Source organism: Schistocerca americana, chromosome 7 (genome assembly GCF_021461395.2).
Source record: "Schistocerca americana isolate TAMUIC-IGC-003095 chromosome 7, iqSchAmer2.1, whole genome shotgun sequence".
NCBI classification, from domain to species: domain Eukaryota; kingdom Metazoa; phylum Arthropoda; class Insecta; order Orthoptera; family Acrididae; genus Schistocerca; species Schistocerca americana.
Window position 1 is genome coordinate 341,439,717 of NC_060125.1, and position 20,421 is coordinate 341,460,137.

A 20,421-nucleotide genomic window follows, 5' to 3' on the forward strand; every position below is an offset into this window, starting at 1 on the left:
AACCCTGTCTGGACTGTTTATAATAACTCTCTCTCTGACCTACTTTCCATTTCATAAAGAATCCTACTAACGTCATGTCATTTTCTGCTGCTGTTGATATTATGCTATACTCATCTGCCTAGGAATTCCTGTCACATTTCCTTAGCCCTTCACTGACGCTCACTATATCTAGATTAAGGCTTAGAATTTCCATTTTCAGATTTTCTAGATTCCATACCACGTGTATTATCAAACGGGTATCTTCAACGTGGTGCGTCACTGGGATCACTGTCTCAACCCTCATGGCGATTTTGCCTGATTATCATATCGATTGTGGACTGTGAGATCTTCGGACGGAAGCTCTTTGATCGCCCCTTGAAGTATTAATCTAAACACAGAGTGGTGATAGCTGGAATTTAACCAATGAAAAACTTCAGGTTACGGAACACGCACTCCAGCATAACTGTTGTCACTCCCTTCCACTTTCAGTGAGAGCAACTGAGAATTGCGAAGCGATGTTCCAAGTGGTGTTAAATCTGTTATTACACCAGCCAAGAAACTGAAACAAAGAAATAAAGAAAGAAATACATTTGGAATTCAAATATTGTTGTTGTATAGGTGGTTGTGTAATTAGTTTAAACTGTTAGTTAGTTATTGGGGTAGATAATTTAGCAACATTTATTGAAGGTCCTACTCCATAGCTGAGCGGTCAGTGTGTCTCATTGCTTTGCAATAAACTCGTTATGGATGGCCAGTACTGCCAGGGAATTTTCCTTTTTGGAGGTGGTGCACTGAGCCCCGCGAAGTCATCTGCAGAAGTACAAGATTGGACTGACAAGTAGCGGCTCCTAGGTTCTGCAACCTGGCATCCGCTCCATATAGTGCCTAAAAGACGCCATTGGCAGAGGCTGACACTGCGGCCGATTGGCATCTGGCTGTCCACAGGGACTGATTATGGAGCTCATTCAGTTTAGGTAGTAGAATGTAGTGAGAGTGACTTGTAGTAGCTCTCCATGCTATGATCAGAAATCCAATGCAGCAATCCACGAATCCACGGCCCCTACATATGAGCAGGGGACTGTTCAAGCTGTCGGATGACCTATAAGGCGTGAGGCGTGTGCAGTTGGAGTGATATGGGACCTCTGATACGTCTAGATACGACTCTGACAGTGACACGTATGTAAGTATCCTGTCTGATCACCTGTATCCGTTCATGTCCATTGTGCATTCCGACGGGCTTGGGCAATTCCAGCAGGACAATGCGACACCGTCCACGTCCAGGACTGTTACAGAGTGGCTCCAGGAACACTCTTCTGAGTTAAAACCCTTCCGCTGGCCACCAAACTCCCCAGACTAGAGCATTATTGAGCATATCTGAGATTCCTTGCAACGTGCTGTTCAGAAGAGATATCCACCCCTTCGTACTCGTACTGATTTATGGACAGTCGGCACTACTTCATCCGGCCGCGGTGACCGAGTGGCCCTAGGCACTTCAGTCCAGAACCGCGCGACTGCTACGGTCGTAGGTTCGAATCCTGCCTCGGGCATGGATATGTGTGATGTCCTTAGGTTAGTTAGGTTTAAGTAGTTCTAAGTTCTAGGGGACTGATGACCTCCGATGTTAAGTCCCATAGTGCTCAGAGCCATTTGAACCAGCACTACTTCAGGCATTAGTCGAGTCCATGCCACGTCGTGTTGCGGCACTTCTGCGTGCTGGCGGGGGCCCTAAGCGATTTTAGGTAGGTGTACTAGTTTCTTCGGCTCTTCAGTGTAGAAATGTAGCACAAATATAGGCAGTTTTGCCTTACGTACTTGGTGATGGGATTTATGTAACAGTAACGACAGTAAAAACGTCGAATATAGGCAGTCTTGTCTTAAGTACTTGGTAATGGGTTTCATATAACAGTAACGACAGTGGAAATAAGCGTATGGCACTGTGGGCCGGGAGTCCCCCATTCGGCGAAGTTCGGCCGCTGAGGGCAAGTCCTTATTGCATTCGACGCCACATTGGGCGACTTGCGCATCGGAGATGGGGTTGAAATGATGATTAGGACAACACAACACCCAGTCCCTGAGCGGAGAAAATCTGCCGCAGCCGGGAATTGAACCCGCGCCCCTTGGCATGGCATTCCGCCGCGTTGACCACTCAGCTAACGGGGTCGGACAGTAACGACAGTGAAAACGTCTTTGCGAATTTTCTTGCTTCGAAAGGGAGTTTCTGTTCCCTCGTAGATGTGATAACTTTCCTCTAGAGACAGACATCATTGCAGTGGGGAGAGAAAGGTCTGGATACGATAAATATGCCTACGAATCTTATGTGTTCATTTTTCAGATATAAATTCTCATCGCCTGGAAGTATCTAAGAAGTTTGGTGCTGACTACACATTGCGGGTGTCTAAGGGTGTAGACGAGAAGCAGGTGGCCAACGAAATACGAGCTATTTTGGGAGTGGCTCCTGACGTCAGCATTGATTGCTGCGGCATGGAGTCCACTGTGGTACTTGGACTGCAGGTACGGCTGACATATAGCTAGTTCTTTTGTCGCACTTAAGGAAACGAGTTTGCTAACGGTGGCGTGTTTCTCTGTTGACAGGCGACGCGACAAAATGGCGTAGTGGTGGTCGTGGGGTTGGCGGAGACGCACGCCCGCATACCACTCAGGCCTCTCTTCTACGAGATAGACTTACGTGGCATCTTCCGCTACTGCAACGAGTACGTATGCACTTTCGTCACCCCGACGCGGTATCACACTCTAAGATTAGCATTTTAGGAATGTCTACTTTGTTCTAAAGCAGGGGCGATAATTGAAACTAAACACCCGACAACGCAACATTTAACATGTTCACTACCGGGAGATTGTTTGTGAAAATTACTGCACCTTGGACTATAAAAGCAGCAACCAAAGAAATTTATTCGACTTACGAAACGTGGGTACAATTTTGTAATAAAGTTGCATCATTATAATTTTTTGAGTTAACTGACTTTGAAATTTTCATTTTTATAAATTTTTACACTATCAGTTGCACCGTTTAGGCATCCTGTTAATTAGGACATTATATGTACGGAGTGAATCACTTAAAATGTGCACCGCAAATATTGCAGAAATCGAAAGTGCTACTGAAGAGCGGTTTTCACAGAATGGATTGGTAATCAGGGGCTTTGTGCAAACAAACTATTTTAAATGCCCACTGACATTAACAAACTAAAAGTAGGGTAAATTAGAATGTCAGTGGTGTTTGTTGTAGGATTCTAGTGCAGGTCGTTTGCGAGATATCATGTAAGTTTTAGGTGATTCACCCAGTACATCGGGAGCCCCATTCTACAGATAAGTGCAGGTGATCAAAACGGCGTGAAAATTATTTGATCAAATCCAAGTAAATTGGAAGTTGGACAAGGGTGTAATACGTCTCCCGTACTTTTTCTACACAAGATGTTAACTAATATGTTTGAAACCTTTGGGCAATGCACAGAAGACTTAAAAAGAAACAAAAAAAAATTCATATATATATATATATATATATATATATATATATATATAATATTTTCTTAGATGTGCTTTTTTTGTTTTCCTGCTTTGGAAACAAGACATCATCAACAGTTTGGCGTTAATGTATCGGCTGGTATGACTGGAGAAAGATTCATCAGACTTTTCATTTGCCGTGGAATACTGGCTGGAGCATCATACAGTAAATTTTTACCGGAACATTTAAATGTTTTACTGGAAGACGTTCAACTAAACTTACCACAAACTATTTTATATTCCGGACAACCGCAGCTGTCAAAACTCATGATGTTTGGAAGAACTACGCTGACAGCTGGTAAAATTGTTGTTTATTAAAATACAGTCGGTGTCGCGGCTTAAAGCTGCATCATCATGTGCAACAACGTTAAAAGGTCATAAGCATACCCACCGCTCTTAGTAAAAATTTATTATTTAGGGAAAATCGTCAGTACTATTGTCTGAATAGTAAAAAAAATGGTTCAAATGGCCCTGAGCACTATGGGACTTAACATCTGAGGTCATCAGTCCCCTAGACTTAGAACTACTTAAACCTAACTAACCTAAGGACATCACACACATCCATGCCCGAGGTAGGATTCGAACCTACGTACGTAGCAGCAGCGCGGTTCCGGACTGACGCACCTAGAACCGCTCGGCCACCGCAGCCGGCTCTGAATAGCATATATTTTGACTAGGAGCGATGACGTTTTAACGTTGTTGCACCTGATGATGCGGCTTTAAGCCACGAAACTAGTTGTGTTTTAATGAAAAATATTGTTACCAACTGTTAGCGGCGTTCTTCCTAACATCATACACTAAAGTTGCGTCAGAACATGGGTTCACACACAATCGGGTATCCCCTCATTTTACTCTGCAAGTAAAATCAATTTTAGATCAGTGTTTTCCAGATTCTAAACGGATAGGTCATAGGGCAGCAACTTCTTGGTCTGCTCGATCTCTTGATTTCAGTCCTCTGGATTTTTTATTTTTGGGGGAATTTAAGGGACATAGTGTATTCAGGAATTACTGTGAATGTTGGTATTCCTCGGCAATGTGTTCAAGAAGGATTTCAGCAGATACAGCAGACACCTGAAATATTGGAGCGAGTAAGACAATCCATGACGCAGCGTTTATGAGCTTGCGTTAGAGCTAATGGTAGACATTTTGAGCCTTTCATTTAGTAATCAGAAGACAACATTTGAAAAGAAAAAGTACCTGTAGAACCAAGCTGGAAATTTGCTACAAAAAGACAGAAACGAAGGAAACATGTAAAATCATAAAAGTGCCTGTAACTACAAAAAAGCAATAAATAAAAGTTACCGTATGAATATATGAACTCCATTGCTTCTTTTTAAGTTCTTTATTCATTCTCCAGAGGTTTTCCACATATTAGTTTACTGATGACTCCTTGAGAAAGTGGAAACCTTTAGTTCATCAGTTAACTGTATGTGCTGATGAAAACAAACTGCGTACCACTATCCTCAAGCTGAGCTCACTGTCCAAAGAACCTAATATGAAGATTATTTGATTCATTATAGTTATAGAACACCGCAGCTGTTTTCGTAAATTTCACTGTAGGAAATGCTGCGATGAGCCATAAGTTTTCTCGAAACGATTTTATTGTACCGTTCCTAATTTCGGGCCTGAGCCCATCATCAGACGGTAGCACTGACTTCTTTGCAAGTTTTACATGCCTGCATACTATTCATTACTGAAGTGTCAGATCAGACTGAAAACTATTCTGTGCCAAAAATATCAAAATTAGTTTTTCCACAGACAACGAAATGAAGCCAAAGTGGTTCACCACTTAAATTCGGAAAATTAGGTACACCACAGGTCTGGCACTTATAAACGAAATTGTTCTGTGTGCCACAAATTTTACAGTGGCCGAACTGGTACGAGTTTAAGTGCGATACCGTTAACACATGGGCGCTCTCAAGGTCAATGACTTAGGTAAGTCAACTTTCGCTCTCTGACTGGTCCATCACGGAAACACAGAGATAAGCAACGAAGAAAACTTAGAGGTATTACATTTTTCCGAAAAAGGACTTCAAATGAATTTGTTGAGGAATTAGAAATATTAGAATTAAATGATCAACTAGAATTAAAGAACCAACTGTACCAGCGAAAGTTCATAAAACTCCTATAATTTGAAATGACAGAAATAATAATTGCTTGACAGAGAGACAATTCTTTATTGACCATTACCAGCATCTTTCAAACCTAATTAATTAAATATAACACCGTATAAAATTATCTGTACTACGAAGAAGCATCTTTTGCAGTAACTCCAGAAGTGTGCCATATCTGTATACATATCACATTCTTTAGACCACCGAATCAGCAACCGATGTGGACAAATGTATCCGCCATCTCGTATTTAGTTCAGTTCATTGATCAGCGTGGATCGTAAAATAAAATAAAATCTCTGTCATATAATATTTAAAAGAGAGCTTTTATAGTGCATATGTAAGTGTAAAAATTTGCAATCACAATAACCTTGTTATATTTTAGGACACAAATATAAAACTTGCAAAGAGGTCAATGCAAGCGTCTGACGATGGACTCACGCCCGAAACGATACAATAAAATTATTTCAAGAAAGGTTGTGGCTGCTTGCAGTGTTTCGTACAGCGTAATAATACCAGTAAGGCAAAATGAATGGTTTTGCGAGTAGTCGAACATATAAGATGAAAAATTGACTCTTACGGCAAGACAACAGGACATGTAACACATTTTAACTATCTTGCAAGTCAAATAAATTATCTAGACGATTAAAATGTATGTAAAAAGACTTGTATTATTTCAATATGTATCTGACTTTGTAAACAGAATTTTGAAAAATTAGGTAAGAAAAACTATATTGTATAAAACTACGACAGTTCTTATACTTCTCTGCAGCAGTGGAACCTTGATCCTTGCTAAAGTACAAAGAAGTAAGATGCAAGCGTCTGAAATGAGCTTACTACGAGATGGGAAACGGTGTACAAAATCAGACATAATAACAGATACAAGAATTATAAACGAGTTAATACTTGAACCAATGACATATATAATAGACGAATACAGAGACAGATAGAAGGACCGTGTGGAAAGAATGCTAGAGCGGTATGTCAGCTGCTCGCCATGAAACGTGTTCCACATGGCGAAAGAAAATACAAGAAGAGAGGGCATGAATAAAATTGAGCCATAAAGAAGGAAAGACGTCACGTATGGTCTCTGAAAGTGATGAAAGCTGAGCTTTGTCTTCGCAGACACAGCCGCCTCTTTTCGGCAGTCGTCATTATCTCAACGCATGAGAAACACATCATCTCACTGATAAGGGTGTTCTCCGTCGTCCCCCACATTTTCTTTCTTGCCTTCGAAAATGTTTTGTAGGAAAATATCATGTGAAATTAAGTGGCCAGTGAGTTTTGCTTTACGCTCGCCTATAATTTTCAGTTCCTCTTTCTCTCCTGTTTCTTGTAGAACGATCTCATTCAGTCCAGAACCACATTTCCGCACCTTCAAGGTGAGCTTTTTCCTGCTTTGCTTACGACCAGCTTTCAGACTTCTCTGTCAGAACGCTCCACACAAAAGTCTTGACAAATCTTTTCTCAGTGTGGAAGCTAGTATGCTTGTTCAGTGAAAGAGCTTATTTTGGAATTCGCTCTTGGGCAGTGCTAATCATCTCTTAATTTCCGTAGGACACATTTTGTTTTTCTTCACAGTACTACCGAAATAGCAAAATTCGGTTATTTCCTCTAGTTTCTCACTACTTACATTCACCTACTTTCGTGTCTATAACAATGACTTTTGTCTCTTGGTACTTATTTTTAGTTTTACTTCTGTTGTCTCCTGATTTAATAACTTAAGCAATTTATTTAGTTCTTTTTCTTATCACTTCTGCAATATCATCGTCACATCTGATGCAGTGCATGTGAATACCACTAATTTTGTTTCGCTGTTGCCTCGTCGATGAACATACTGAACTTCTGATTTATGTTTCCTTTCTTTCAACCATTCACATGCAGTTAACGTTTGTATGTACTCAAAATTAATGGCATGTATTTCCAGTCAAGCCTTAATTTGCGAATTGCTTTAAATAATAACAACTTCCAGCCATATATATCAGATACTTCTTCTAGGTCAAAAATCCTGTATACATTTATTTCTGTAATTCTAATCTTCATACAAAATCTGGCGTAATGCTAATATTGCTTCTACTGTTCTTTTCCCTGGTCTGAAGCCACATTGATAATTGGCTAAGTTGGAATCTATTTTCTTTTTCGTCCTTTCTTTAACTATTGACAGCAATATTTTTATGCATGTGACAGAAGGGCAGTCCTTTGCATTTGTCCTTAGGTAATAGCTCTTCTTTCTTTAAAGTCGGCTGTTGTTATAACCTCTTCATAACATTTAGATACCATAGTAAATAACTTACTTTGTACGGTGTCACAACTATTCTGTAAGAGCTCTGGTGGGCTGGCCGAAGTGGCCGTGCGGTTAAAGGCGCTGCAGTCTGGAACCGCAAGACCGCTACGGTCGCAGGTTCGAATCCTGCCTCGGGCATGGATGTTTGTGATGTCCTTAGGTTGGTTAGGTTTAAGTAGTTCTAAGTTCTAGGGGACTGATGACCTCAGATGTTGAGTCCCATAGTGCTCAGAGCCATTTGAATTTTTTTTAGCTCTGGTGGGATGTCATTTATACGCATTGCTTAATTTGATTTTAACCTGTTTGGTGCAAGGAAGAGGTCTTCTTTCGTATCTATGGTCCCTTATTGTTTTCATGAATTAGTTTTTCATCTTCAGTATACTCATGTACACTTCCACTTTCAGAAAGACTGTACAGATCTTCAACATACTCTTACCATTTGTCACTTACATCTTCTATGTCAAATATCAGCTTCCCGTTTTAATCTCTCACTATGTTATTCTTGGTGCTCTGTCTTCGTTGCAATAATTTAATCTTTGAACAAGCTTTGTCCTGTGTTCCACATTTAAAATCATCTATTTCTTTGTTAATTTTTCATAGCCACTTTTCTTTTTTAAATAGCACACTGATGTTATCTTAATTTTTATTTCATTATACTGATTAAGGCTTTTCTTTTTTAGGCTGTTCCTTTTGCCAGTTGAGTTGCAATATTCCTTGGATCATTCAAGGCTTCTAGGTTCTAACTTCCTTATTCCTAACACGTCTGTCGTCTGCACTTGTTATATTCGACTTGATAACATCCATCGTTGCATGCTTCAGTTCCTGCACAACCGCTACATTCTTCAGTTTATACATTGCCCATTCATTTGGATATTTCAGCTGATGCTTCTTAAATCTGATACTGCACTTTGCTGAAACAAGTGTATAATCACAATCTCTATTAGCAATATGGTAACTGTGACTACATTTCATTTGATTCCTTTACCTCTGCTTTACTATTATATAATCAGTCATATATTTACTGTTGTCACCAGATGTCTTCCACATACAGTGTCCTCTCTTTGACGTTTCATAACATGTATTTCTTACAACTATCTCATGTTATTCACGAAATTCTAATAATTTCTCACCTCTTGAATTATTCCCAGTGCGAACTTACTAGTGAAACTGTGTTTCTCTTGTATGTCTATCGATGCATTACAATCTCCCACGAGAATAGCATTTTCTTTTGTTTATAATTTTCATTAATTGTTCAATGGCGTCATAAACGTTTTTTGTTTCTTCATCGGTACTATTGTTGTTGGTAAATGTGCTTGGATTACTGTTAAGTGAACTGCGCTAGCTTTTAAGTTTATCATTAATATCCTATCACTTACTGATAGGCGCTGACTACATTACGCATGCATTTCTTTGTTAATTTAATAGTTACTATATTCTTCCTTAATGTTTGTTTCCTGTACGACATATTTTCAAACCATCTAATGAGTCACCGTTTCCATCCTATCTTGTTTCATGTAGACCTAAATATGCCGTTGACACTTCGTCACAACCTTATTGACTTCATCCAGTTTACCAGGATTTAACAGTGCTCGCACATTCCATGTGATAATGTCAAATTTATCTTTTTCTTCTTCTTCTATGTGAGGATTTCGTTGAAAGACGACTTGAGAAGCCACAGCTGTCCTCCAGCCGTATCTTGGGATCCAAAGCCCACGATCAGTAAGAATACATACATTATTAGATTCTGCCGTGGCTGCTACACATGGGATATCCAGATGGACCTTTAATGTAGTAGTTTCCCGTTGCATTTCACATCTCTATGCCGTTAGCAATGGTGGCTCAGCCATCTCCAGGGATAGCCAATTAATGAAGGGGAAAACCGAAACTACACATCCTACTGGTGGGGAGCAGGCAACGTTTCAGACAGCTAAGGTAGTTGAGGGACCAGATGTCTCTCAGAATAAGGAGTTGCAACGGTCTCTTTCGAGAGCGGATTAATGGATCTTGCTCTTGGGATATGTGTTTTATACAATCGCTTGCAAATCTTTCGGAGGGTTAAACTTCTAAGTCGTTTCCAGCCCATTCAGGTAACTATTTTTCTTTCTCTCCAAACAATTCAAAACCATTTTCGGAATATGGAAACGAGCACAAGTATACATCAACATACCCATGTTACAGGAAGATCTTCGCTACCAGTTTGTTTTCCGACACTTCTACGTAACATTTATGTCACAATATTCAGTAGCTAACATGCAGTCATAGCATGTTACTGCAATTCACACAAAAATCGACGCATGATATTTAACAGATAGAATACACAGATAGCCATGAGGGCACTCTCTCTTTTCGTATTCTAATTGGTTTTCCATGCGACCAAGCAAATAGAAGGTGGAAAACAACAACTGTTAAATTTAACTAAAATGGTAGAAATATACGCGCAGCTTAAACGCCTCCATAGCTGGGGTCACTAACCCACGCCTGTGCGGTGGCGTATGAAATCCTACTGGTGTAAAACTTTCAGTGTCAGCCTTTGGCCGGCAAGAGGAGGAGACGTGGTGACGTAATGTTCCTGATCGCCAGTCTTTGGCCGGCAATGTCCCAGATTATTTTCTAAACCTCTCCGCAGTGTCTCATAAAGTGAGGGCATGTGGCACTGTTGGTGGTAAGCCGTCCGTCGGATGGGGACGTTAAGCTCAGCGGCCCCCTTTGTGTAGGAGTAGTAGGCTATGCGCTGTTATCGGGAATCGCCCTCTTTCTTGCCCACGTACATAACAACACAAACCCAACACTACACTGTACAAGCACTCATCACGGGTCAGCTCTAGTGCCCGATTCCACTCGTCGTCTTTGACGAGTGACGTTATACCTAAGGCAGAGAGGCTACATAGAGACAATCTTTGAAAGCAACTGATCATCTTCGTAAACAAGAATGTAGCATACGATAAAATTACTTTGCCACAAAACATGTTGCCAAGAATTAAAAGTAACAAAAATAAATAATAACATGAAAAGTTAACATGTCTGAAATAAATTAGTATCGTAATTTGTACCAGTAAGAAAAAGCACAGATAACTTTTAAATCCATTACAGTATAGGCTCTTGATGAAGTCACAACACAGTGAAATATTGTTAACTTGTAATACGACACATGTAATTATTTAATGATTATTAATTATTATTAATGGGACGTGGATAAACTGAAAGAACCAGAGGTTGTACAGAGTTTCAGGGAGAGCATAAGGGAACAATTGACAGGAATGGGGGAAAGAAATACAGTAGAAGAAGAATGGGTAGCTTTGAGGGATGAAGTAGTGAAGGCAGCAGAGGATCAAGTAGGTAAAAAGACGAGGGCTAGTAGAAATCCTTGGGTAACAGAAGAAATACAGTATTTTATTGATGAAAGGAGAAAATATAAAAATGCAGTAAATGAAGGAGGCAAAAAGGAATACAAACGTCTCAAAAATGAGATCGACAGGAAGTGCAAAATGGCTAAGCAGGGATGGCTAGAGGACAAATGTAAGGATGTAGAGGCTTATCTCACCAGGGGTAAGATAGATACTCCCTACAGGAAAATTAAAGAGACCTTTGGAGATAAGAGACCGACTTGTATGAATATCAAGAGCTCAGATGGAAACCCAGTTCTAAGCAAAGAAGGGAAAGCAGAAAGGTGGAAGGAGTATATAGAGGGTCTATACAAGGGCGATGTACTTGAGGACAATATTATGGAAATGGAAGAGGATGTAGATGAAGATGAAATGGGAGATACGATACTGCGTGAAGAGTTTGACAGAGCACTGAAAGACCTGAGTCGAAAAAAGGCCCCGGGAGTAGACAACATTCCATTAGAACTACTGACGGCCTTGGGAGAGCCAGTTCTGACAAAACTCTACCATCTGGTGAGCAAGATGTACGAGACAGGCGAAGTACCCTCAGAATTCAAGAAGAATATAATAATTCCAATCCCAAAGAAAGCAGGTGTTGACAGATGTGAAAATTGCCGAACTATCAGTTTAATAAGTCACAGCTGCAAAATACTAACACGAATTCTTTACAGACGAATGGAAAAACTAGTAGAAGCCGACCTCGGGGAAGATCAGTTTGGATTCCGAAGAAATACTGGAACACGTGAGGCAATATTGACCTTACGACTTATCTTAGAAGAAAGATTAAGGAAAGGCAAACCTACGGTTCTAGCATTTGTAGACTTAGAGAAAGCTTTTGACAGTGTTGACTGGAATACTCTCTTTCACAATCTAAAGGTGGCGGGTGTAAAATACAGGGAGCGAAAGGCTATTTACAATTTGTACAGAAACCAGATGGCAGTTATAAGAGTCGAGGGACATGAAAGGGAAGCTGTGGTTGGGAAGGGAGTAAGACAGGGTTGTAGCCTCTTCCCGATGTTCAATCTGTATATTGAGCAAGCAGTAAAGGAAACAAAAAAAAATTCGGAGTAGGTATTAAAATCCATGGAGAAGAAATAAAAACTTTGAGGTTCGCCGATGACATTGCAATACTGTCAGAGACAGCAAAGGACTTGGAAGAGCAGTTGAATGGAATGGACAGTGTCTTGAAAGGAGGATATAAGATGAACATCAACAAAAGCAAAATGAGGATAATGGAATGTATTCGAATTAAGTCGGGTGATGCTGAGGGAATTAGATGAGGAAATGAGACACTTAAAGTAGTAAAGGAGTTTTGTTATTTGGGGAGCAAAATAACTGATGATGGTCGAAGTAGAGAGCATATAAAATGTAGACTGGCAATGGCAAGGAAAGCGTTTCTGAAGAAGAGAAATTTGTTAACATCGAGTATAGATTTAAGTGTCAGGAAGTCATTTCTGAAAGTATTTGTATGGAGTGTAGCCATGTGTGGAAGTGAAACATGGACGATAAATAGTTTGGACAAGAAGAGAATAGAAACTTTCGAAATGTGGTGCTACAGAAGAATGCTGAAGATTAGATGGGTAGATCACATAACTAATGAGGAAGTATTGAATAGGATTGGGGAGAAGTTTGTGGCACAACTTGACCAGAAGAAGGGATCGGTTGGTAGGACATGTTCTGAGGCATCAAGGGATCACCAATTTAGTACTGGAGGGCAGCGTGGAGGGTAAAAATCGTAGAGGGAGACCAAGAGATGAATACACTAAGCAGATGCAGAAGGATGTAGGTTGCAGTAGGTACTGGGAGATGAAGAAGCTTGCACAGGATAGAGTAGCGTGGAGAGCTGCATCAAACCAGTCTCAGGACTGAAGACCACAACAACAACAACATTATTAAATCTAACGGGATTAGTACACTAGTATCGAAAATTCACAAAAAATTGAGTCTCACAAACAATGGAATCGGTAACTACAATTGACCTGTACAAGTTAATTCTAGTTATCGATTCCAACCTTTCCTCGGTTCGTTATTTAATTTGTTTTAACAACAAGTGTGTGCGCTGAAGTGTTACAGAATTTCTATATATGATATCACTCTCTTCACTGCTACGAAAAAGATAAAAATTTGCAAGCTGTACCTACAACATTCGTTACATTCTCGTAGCAGTTCTGAGATCAGTAAGAAATACAGAAATCCGTCCAAAATTATGAACCATCGAATAGTTTGAATCGATAATTAGACTTGACGTCCTATATAGGCCAGTTCTAGTTACCGATTCCAGCCATTCGATATTCATTATCTAGATAGATTTTTTTCAGTACGTGTGTGAACTAAACGGTAGGCTAATAGGATTTCTGCACTTGTAATTGCTCTCTGAACTATTTGTCACTAATACTGGAATCGGTAACTAGAACTCACCTATATAGAAGACCAGTTCTAGTTACGGATTCCAGTTTTTGTTATACAGTAGTTTTAGAGAGCAATTACAAAAGTAGAAATGCTATTAGTTTCATTGCAAACTACCCCTGGAAAAATTAGTTACGTATGAATCATGGAGCGGTTGGTAACTGAATTTACCTACGTAAATTAATTCTAGTTGTCGATTCCAACATTCGTCATTTTTTTGTAGATATTCGTTAGTTGTGTACTGGCTTTTCTTTTAGAATTTATTGTGTCGGTTTCTCCACATTTCATGCTACTGTTTCGTATTTGTTGTCATTCATTTCATCCTCCAGTTTTCTCTTACATTTTAGTTTCTCCCCGCAAAAACTGCAACTTTCCTGCACGTCTACCGTTAGATTCAGTACCTAATAATAAAATTAACGCTATTTTCAGCAGGTGTGTGCACTAAAATGTAGGATAATAGGATTTATGCACTTGTAATTGCTACGCGCTTTGCTGTAAATCAATTTAAAGGTTCTCTGTGCTTTTCTGCTCTCATAAGTTACGAGAATACTGCTTACTAGACATGAAAATTTGTTTTTAATTCTTGTTCTTAATTATTTCCGTTATCTTTAATTCATTTCGATGTAATTCACGACTAAGTAAATAACTGCGTGAAATGTGATGGTAATTTTATCGAATTCTACATTCGTTTGTTCACGAGTATGATCCGTTGCTTTCATAGATTGCCTGTACGTAGCGTCTTTGCCTTAGGTATGACGTCATTGCTCAAAGCCGACGCGTGGAATCTGACACTAGAATTTATCCCTCATCACAGTCATCCACACGACACAGATACACACTTTTATTTACATTAAGACACCTTCATTTGACTATATTGTTCTTTATTTAATTACGACCCAGGTTTCGGCCTTTTATGCCATTTTCATGAAATTGAGTTTATCCCTTGAAAATGGCATAAAAAGCCGAAACCTGGGTCGTAATATAGTCAAATGGCGGTGTGTCAATTTAACAATTATTGTATGACTGTTTCTCAGCAACATCAAAAAAACGTACATACTTAATACTTCCTAACAGGTCGGAGGAATGCAACGGCAATCACCTCTACGACGATGCAGGATTCCTTCATATGTTCCCATACACTTATTTTCTCATTATGGTTCTTCTGCTATTCACATTTCAAGTAAACTTATGAGCACATGAGGGTTAGTTAATAACTTTTAAAAACACTAACTTATATAATCCGTAAATCTGCTGGATGATTTGGTAGCTTATAGAATCACTGAAGTGACTGAAATTCATCGAATTTGTAATCTTGACTCACATACTTGGTTTTCTGACTTCATAACTGGTGTTCCAAAGCTTAGTTTAAACAAATGGCTCTGAGCGCTATGGGACTTAACTTCTGAGGTCATTAGTCCCCTAGAACGTAGAACTACTTAAACCTAACTAACCTAAGGACATCACACACACCCATGCCCGATGCAGGATTTGAACCTGCGACCGCAGCGGTCGCGCGGTTCCAGACTGTAGCACCTAGAACCGTTCGGCCACCCCAGCCGGCTTACTTTAAACAGATATCAGCAATAAACTTGCAGCACACTGCTCCACTACTCTGTTGCTTAGCACATTACGCAACTCAGGAAGATTTTTTTATTACACTGACTTCCATCAGTATCGTTGCTAGACCAGTGATGAAGGGGTTTTGCGTGATGCGAGTTCCGCAAGAACAAGTCTGTCACCGCAGTGCGTCGTAAATTTTGGGACCCATTTAACAAGGCTCCACCTGGCAGACAGTCCATATACGAGTGGGAATAGCACTTTAAGAGAGCAGAAGTCTTTGCAAAGACAAGACCAGGAGGCTGCAGTCAACATGATGGAACTGTCTGAACGAATGAAGAAAACATTCCATAGCAATCTTCAAACGTCAGTATCCAGTGGCAGTCGCGACCCAGGTATTCTGAAGTCGACTGTTTTGAAGAGTGCTGAGAAAAAGCCTGCGAATGAAACCATATCGGATTCAGCTGCTCCAAGTCATTACACATGGCGAGAAACATTGCATTGATAAGCGGTTGCGGGCTCACTCTTGCACGATTTGATCACGCAAAATGCCTTTTCCGTTGGTCTAGCAGCCCTGTTGCTGGAGATCACTGTGACAAAAAAAATCCTTGAGTTGTTGTTTCCATGCATATAATCATATAATACCTTGCTTCAATGGAAATATGTTTTCCAATTACTTGAAAGTGCCAAGAGCATTTTGAATACCCTTGTAATATCTGTTATCAGTAAGGTCTCCTATTTTCTTGTAGCCTCATGTATCATAGTAAGTTCAGCTTGTGGACAGCAGTTTGCAGTTTATTGTCATTATTATATACAGTTAACTGATCGTCAGCGAACGAACCAATGCCGGCCTCTGTGGCCGAGCGGTTCTAGGTGTTTCAGTCTGGAACCACGAGACCGCTACGGTCGCAGGTTTAAATCCTGCCTCGGGAATGGATGTGTGTGATGTCCTTAGGTTAGTTAGGTGTAAGTAGTTCTAAGTTCTAGGGGACTGATAACCTCAGATGTTAACTCCCATAGCGCTCAGAGCCATTTGAATTTGAACGAACAAATATTTAATATATACGTATACTAAAAAAAAAAAAAAAAAAAAACCGCACGACCGCTACGGTCGCAGGTTCGAATCCTGCCTCGGGCATGGATGTGTGTGATGTCCTTACGTTAGTTAAGTTTAAGTAGTTCTAAGTTCTAGGGGACTGATGACCACAGTAGTTAAGTCCCATAGTTCTCAGAGCCATTATATTATATACTAAAAAAAGTGCGGACGACAGACTACACCCTGACGTATATGGATTTTATAAGATTGTTTAACCAGTTTTGATCAATTATACGTATTTTTAGAATGGTATTGACTGACAGAGATGCCATATATTAACTAATGGTCCGCAGCTCGTGGTCGTGCGGTAGCGTTCTCGCTTCCCGCGCCCGGGTTCCGGGTTCGATTCCCGGCGGGGTCAGGGATTTTCTCTGCCTCGTGATGACCGTAGATGTTAAGTCCCATAGTGCTCTGAGCCATTTGAACAATTTTTGAACTAAGTAATGGGATCCCCAAAAAGGCACAGTTCCCTTAGTCTGAAGTTCTAAGAATGAAAGATTCACTTCAGTTAACGTAACCTAGTATTTATCAACAAATGATGATGGAGCTCTATTATAAAATTTACCGGTCGAATAAACATCGTTCATTGCTTATCATTCATCCACGGAACAGTAGTTTTAATACGTAAGAATCTTACTTCCTCTGTATTTTCTTTAGTGGTACTGTTTTCATATTTTCCGAATGTTTTAAAATTTTAATGTTATGTTCGCTGTTACGTGTAAAATACTTAAATTACTGGTTATTTATGAAAATCTGATCCACACAGTATTGATGATGCACACTAATATTTATTTTGTAATTAATTGCGAACCGTATTTAGGCCATCCTCAGGCAACTTAACACTAACAAGATAGCCCACAGAACATCAGCGGAATAGAATGCATAGATCACTTTTCCAAAGACATGTGACTTTTATGATTACATATCCGTAAAAAAACATAAAAGACTGTTGAAATACACAAAAATTACGAACAAATAAACTGTACATAACGTTCCAAGACTGAAAGTATGAGAATGTGCTGGCCAAACTAGTGCACAACCAAGTACTGGCGCAGACTACTACCTTACATGGACAAAGTAATGTTGTTGTATGTGAAGAATAGGCAGAAAGCAGAGAGGGCAGAGGAGAGGAAAGAGTCAATGGAATGTGGGCGTGGAACAGCTGCAATGTTCGCAACAAGTATATTGCCTTACAATGAGAAAATAATAAACGAACTATTACTCAGTCAGTATTTTATCTAGTTAACGTATTGGTCTGCGCCAGTGCTCACTTGTGTACTGTTTTTGACTGGACACTTTCATACTTTTGATTTTCGAATATAATGTGAAATTCATTTGTTCATAGGTTTTTTTTGTTTACATCATTATGCATGTGCGTTTTTTATGTTTAGTCCTGCCTGCCTTGAAAGACGAGTGGCAGTTTATAACGAACTATAAAATAGGTATTATCGTGGGAAATAAATACTGTTTATTTCAGATTTTTATGTCTCTGTATTCCTCCAAGTTCCGACGAAATATTCCATAACTGTTATAGGCTATTTTTGTGATTAATGTTGCAACAAATATGTCACCTAACTTCGAAATATTCATTTGCGTGATACTGTAACTCAACTGCCTTCTCGTGGGATTAAATACTTAAATATTTCAGGCATATTTTCAGTACACTATGTGAAACATGTGTAGTGCTTATATGGGTGTATAAAATTACATAAGAATAATATCAATTTTTTACGGAATGGACACCATGGAAAACAAAGCTCACATTCCTTCTTCATTTGTTTCACATTTTTCTAAATGATTTTCGAGCAAATGTATCTTAACAGTGACACATTTGTTAAGTCTTTTAGACTAATGTTATAATCAGCAATTATAAATACCTCTTAGCTGAAACAGAACTTGATTTGAAAAATTTGGTCATGTTCGTACAGTGATGAAAACAGTGACTCAGTGAGGGGAGGAAAAAACGACGCAACATTCTAAAAATTGCAATCTCTGTTATCCTACCCACTGTGGCAACGGCCTACTCTTCATGTTTCCGCGGAGTAATTACAGAAAGAATAATAATTCTTGCTCACTATACTTAAGCACAGAACATACAGTTTCTTCATCACTAGAAATAAAAGAAGAACAAGTCTTCAGTATAAATCTGCTTGTAAACAACGAATTTATTATAGATCAATGCGAAATGGCGACAATATTTTTTGTGCGCGCTAGATCAATACATGTAATGTTGACTGAGCAAAAATATATTTCTGCGATACAGTTCTTAAATTCTTCCATTACTTACATTTTTTTTTTGTGTTTTTGCAGATATCCCATGGCCTTAGAGCTTGTCGCATCGGGGAAAACAAATGTCAAAGGTCTGATTACACATAACTTCAACATGAAGGACACCTTGAAAGCCTTCTCAACTGCTGTTTCTGGGGAAGGAAATCCTATCAAAATCATGATCCATTGCAACAAAGATTAGGACAAAATCTCAGCATTCAAAGTCTACAATCTAATTTTATGGAAAACTTATGGACATGAAACATTATGAGTGACTGACCTTAAGAGTTCGACATGTACTGCATCGTCATTTGTGATTATAGTTTTTGATTCCATGAATATCGTGTCGTGCTGTTGAAGATATTTTCTGATTGCTTACAATTTGCAGTGTTACTTCCCCAATACGGGCTAACATCTAATGGAACAAACGCCACGGTATCGAAGAGGCTTGTAACGCTTCCGCCCTGCTCGGACGTACGTTATCTCTATAAAGCCTGTACTGCAATAAGTTCACGGGCTTCACCTTATAAACAAGGATTTTAGTACATAAGTTGACCGCGTGTACCTAATAGAAGCAAGATCGGACTTATACTCAGTCAATAACTACAGTGATGCATCAAGCAAATGTAAAGTATAATTACTCTTTCGCATGGACAAGAAGTACACACAGTAGATGCTACCTGTAATTAACAATTCGGTCGCCAGCCTACTTAGGCAATGAGTGAGTTTTTCCTTGTACAAGTGGGTGCATGTACAAGCATAACTACACGTAGTAAAGTTGCGTTATACGGCAAAATTTGGAACCAGAAAAATCCACTGAACTAAAGTTTTCTCTTTTAGTACTAATTTGAACGAGCTATAAATACACAACACCACACAGCAATGATTACTACGAACTACATTTTGTATTTTGGTCAGACTGAAATCGGGCATAGATTGCCCTAGCATTAGCAATCTCGAAAGTACACACACTACGTCACTATTAAGGATGGACAAACACTAATACACTTAGGATTAATATATAATTTAGCTTTACTGGTCAAATCTGATCAACACATTTCAAGGTTTGCAAGAATGGACAAGAGAAGGGGGGGGGGGGCCTGAAACTGTTATAGTCGTTATACTGAAACTGTTAAGTACTGAAGGCAAATTAACACTCAGAATTATCAATCTATGGATAACTACTCTTTTGTCTTACTTCTGAATAATTTAACTGTCATTATTTCTGTCTCAAATTAATTAAATAACATCGCTAACTCAATCCAACAAAAACTCTCTTCCAATTTAGTCACAGCTTTGTTCTTTCTCAACATTTGCAATGACACATAGAAATTTTAGGCTCCTTTATGGCATAGATTAATCTGCTGATAATTTTCATTAACACTAACATTAAACTTTCAGTTTAGGATACTCGGGTTGCACAATACGAGGTAAGGATCCTGTCTAGGTCAGTGATCAGGATAAGTCATGGCTAATGCAATTCTGGTAAAAGTCACGTTATTATTGAACAGTCAGAAACATTTTCGACACTGGTCCACACAGATACACTTCTAAAGATGAAATAAATGTTTGACCTGTGCAAGTCGGTGCGGCGGTTGGCGGGCAGCGAGATAGCGGGCAGCACGGCACACATACAAGCACGGCTAAGGCTCACACAACATCGGCACTTTCCATCTTCTTAGCGTCGTAATCTTTCCAATTTCGTGCCTCAGAATATAGCCATGGCAAGTAGTCATCGGAATCGGTTCATCCGAGGCTCGATGGAATCCACTTTTCCTGGGTAGCCTCCTCGGTACAGTACGTGTACTTCCGACTGTT

General features: G+C 39.5%; 1 protein-coding gene across 1 annotated transcript in view; it reads left to right on the forward strand.

Moving 5' to 3' along the window:
• The window catches only part of LOC124622109 (sorbitol dehydrogenase-like), a 120,195-nt gene extending 101,253 nt beyond the window's left edge, over positions 1–18,942 (forward strand). Inside the window, exons 6-8 of the mRNA XM_047147717.1 lie at positions 2,312–2,490; positions 2,572–2,690; positions 18,646–18,942. Of these exons, the coding sequence (XP_047003673.1) occupies positions 2,312–2,490; positions 2,572–2,690; positions 18,646–18,805 (458 nt within the window). The 3' untranslated portion in view covers positions 18,806–18,942. The remainder of the gene's footprint in view (positions 1–2,311; positions 2,491–2,571; positions 2,691–18,645) is intronic.
• Positions 18,943–20,421: the final 1,479 nt, after the last annotated feature.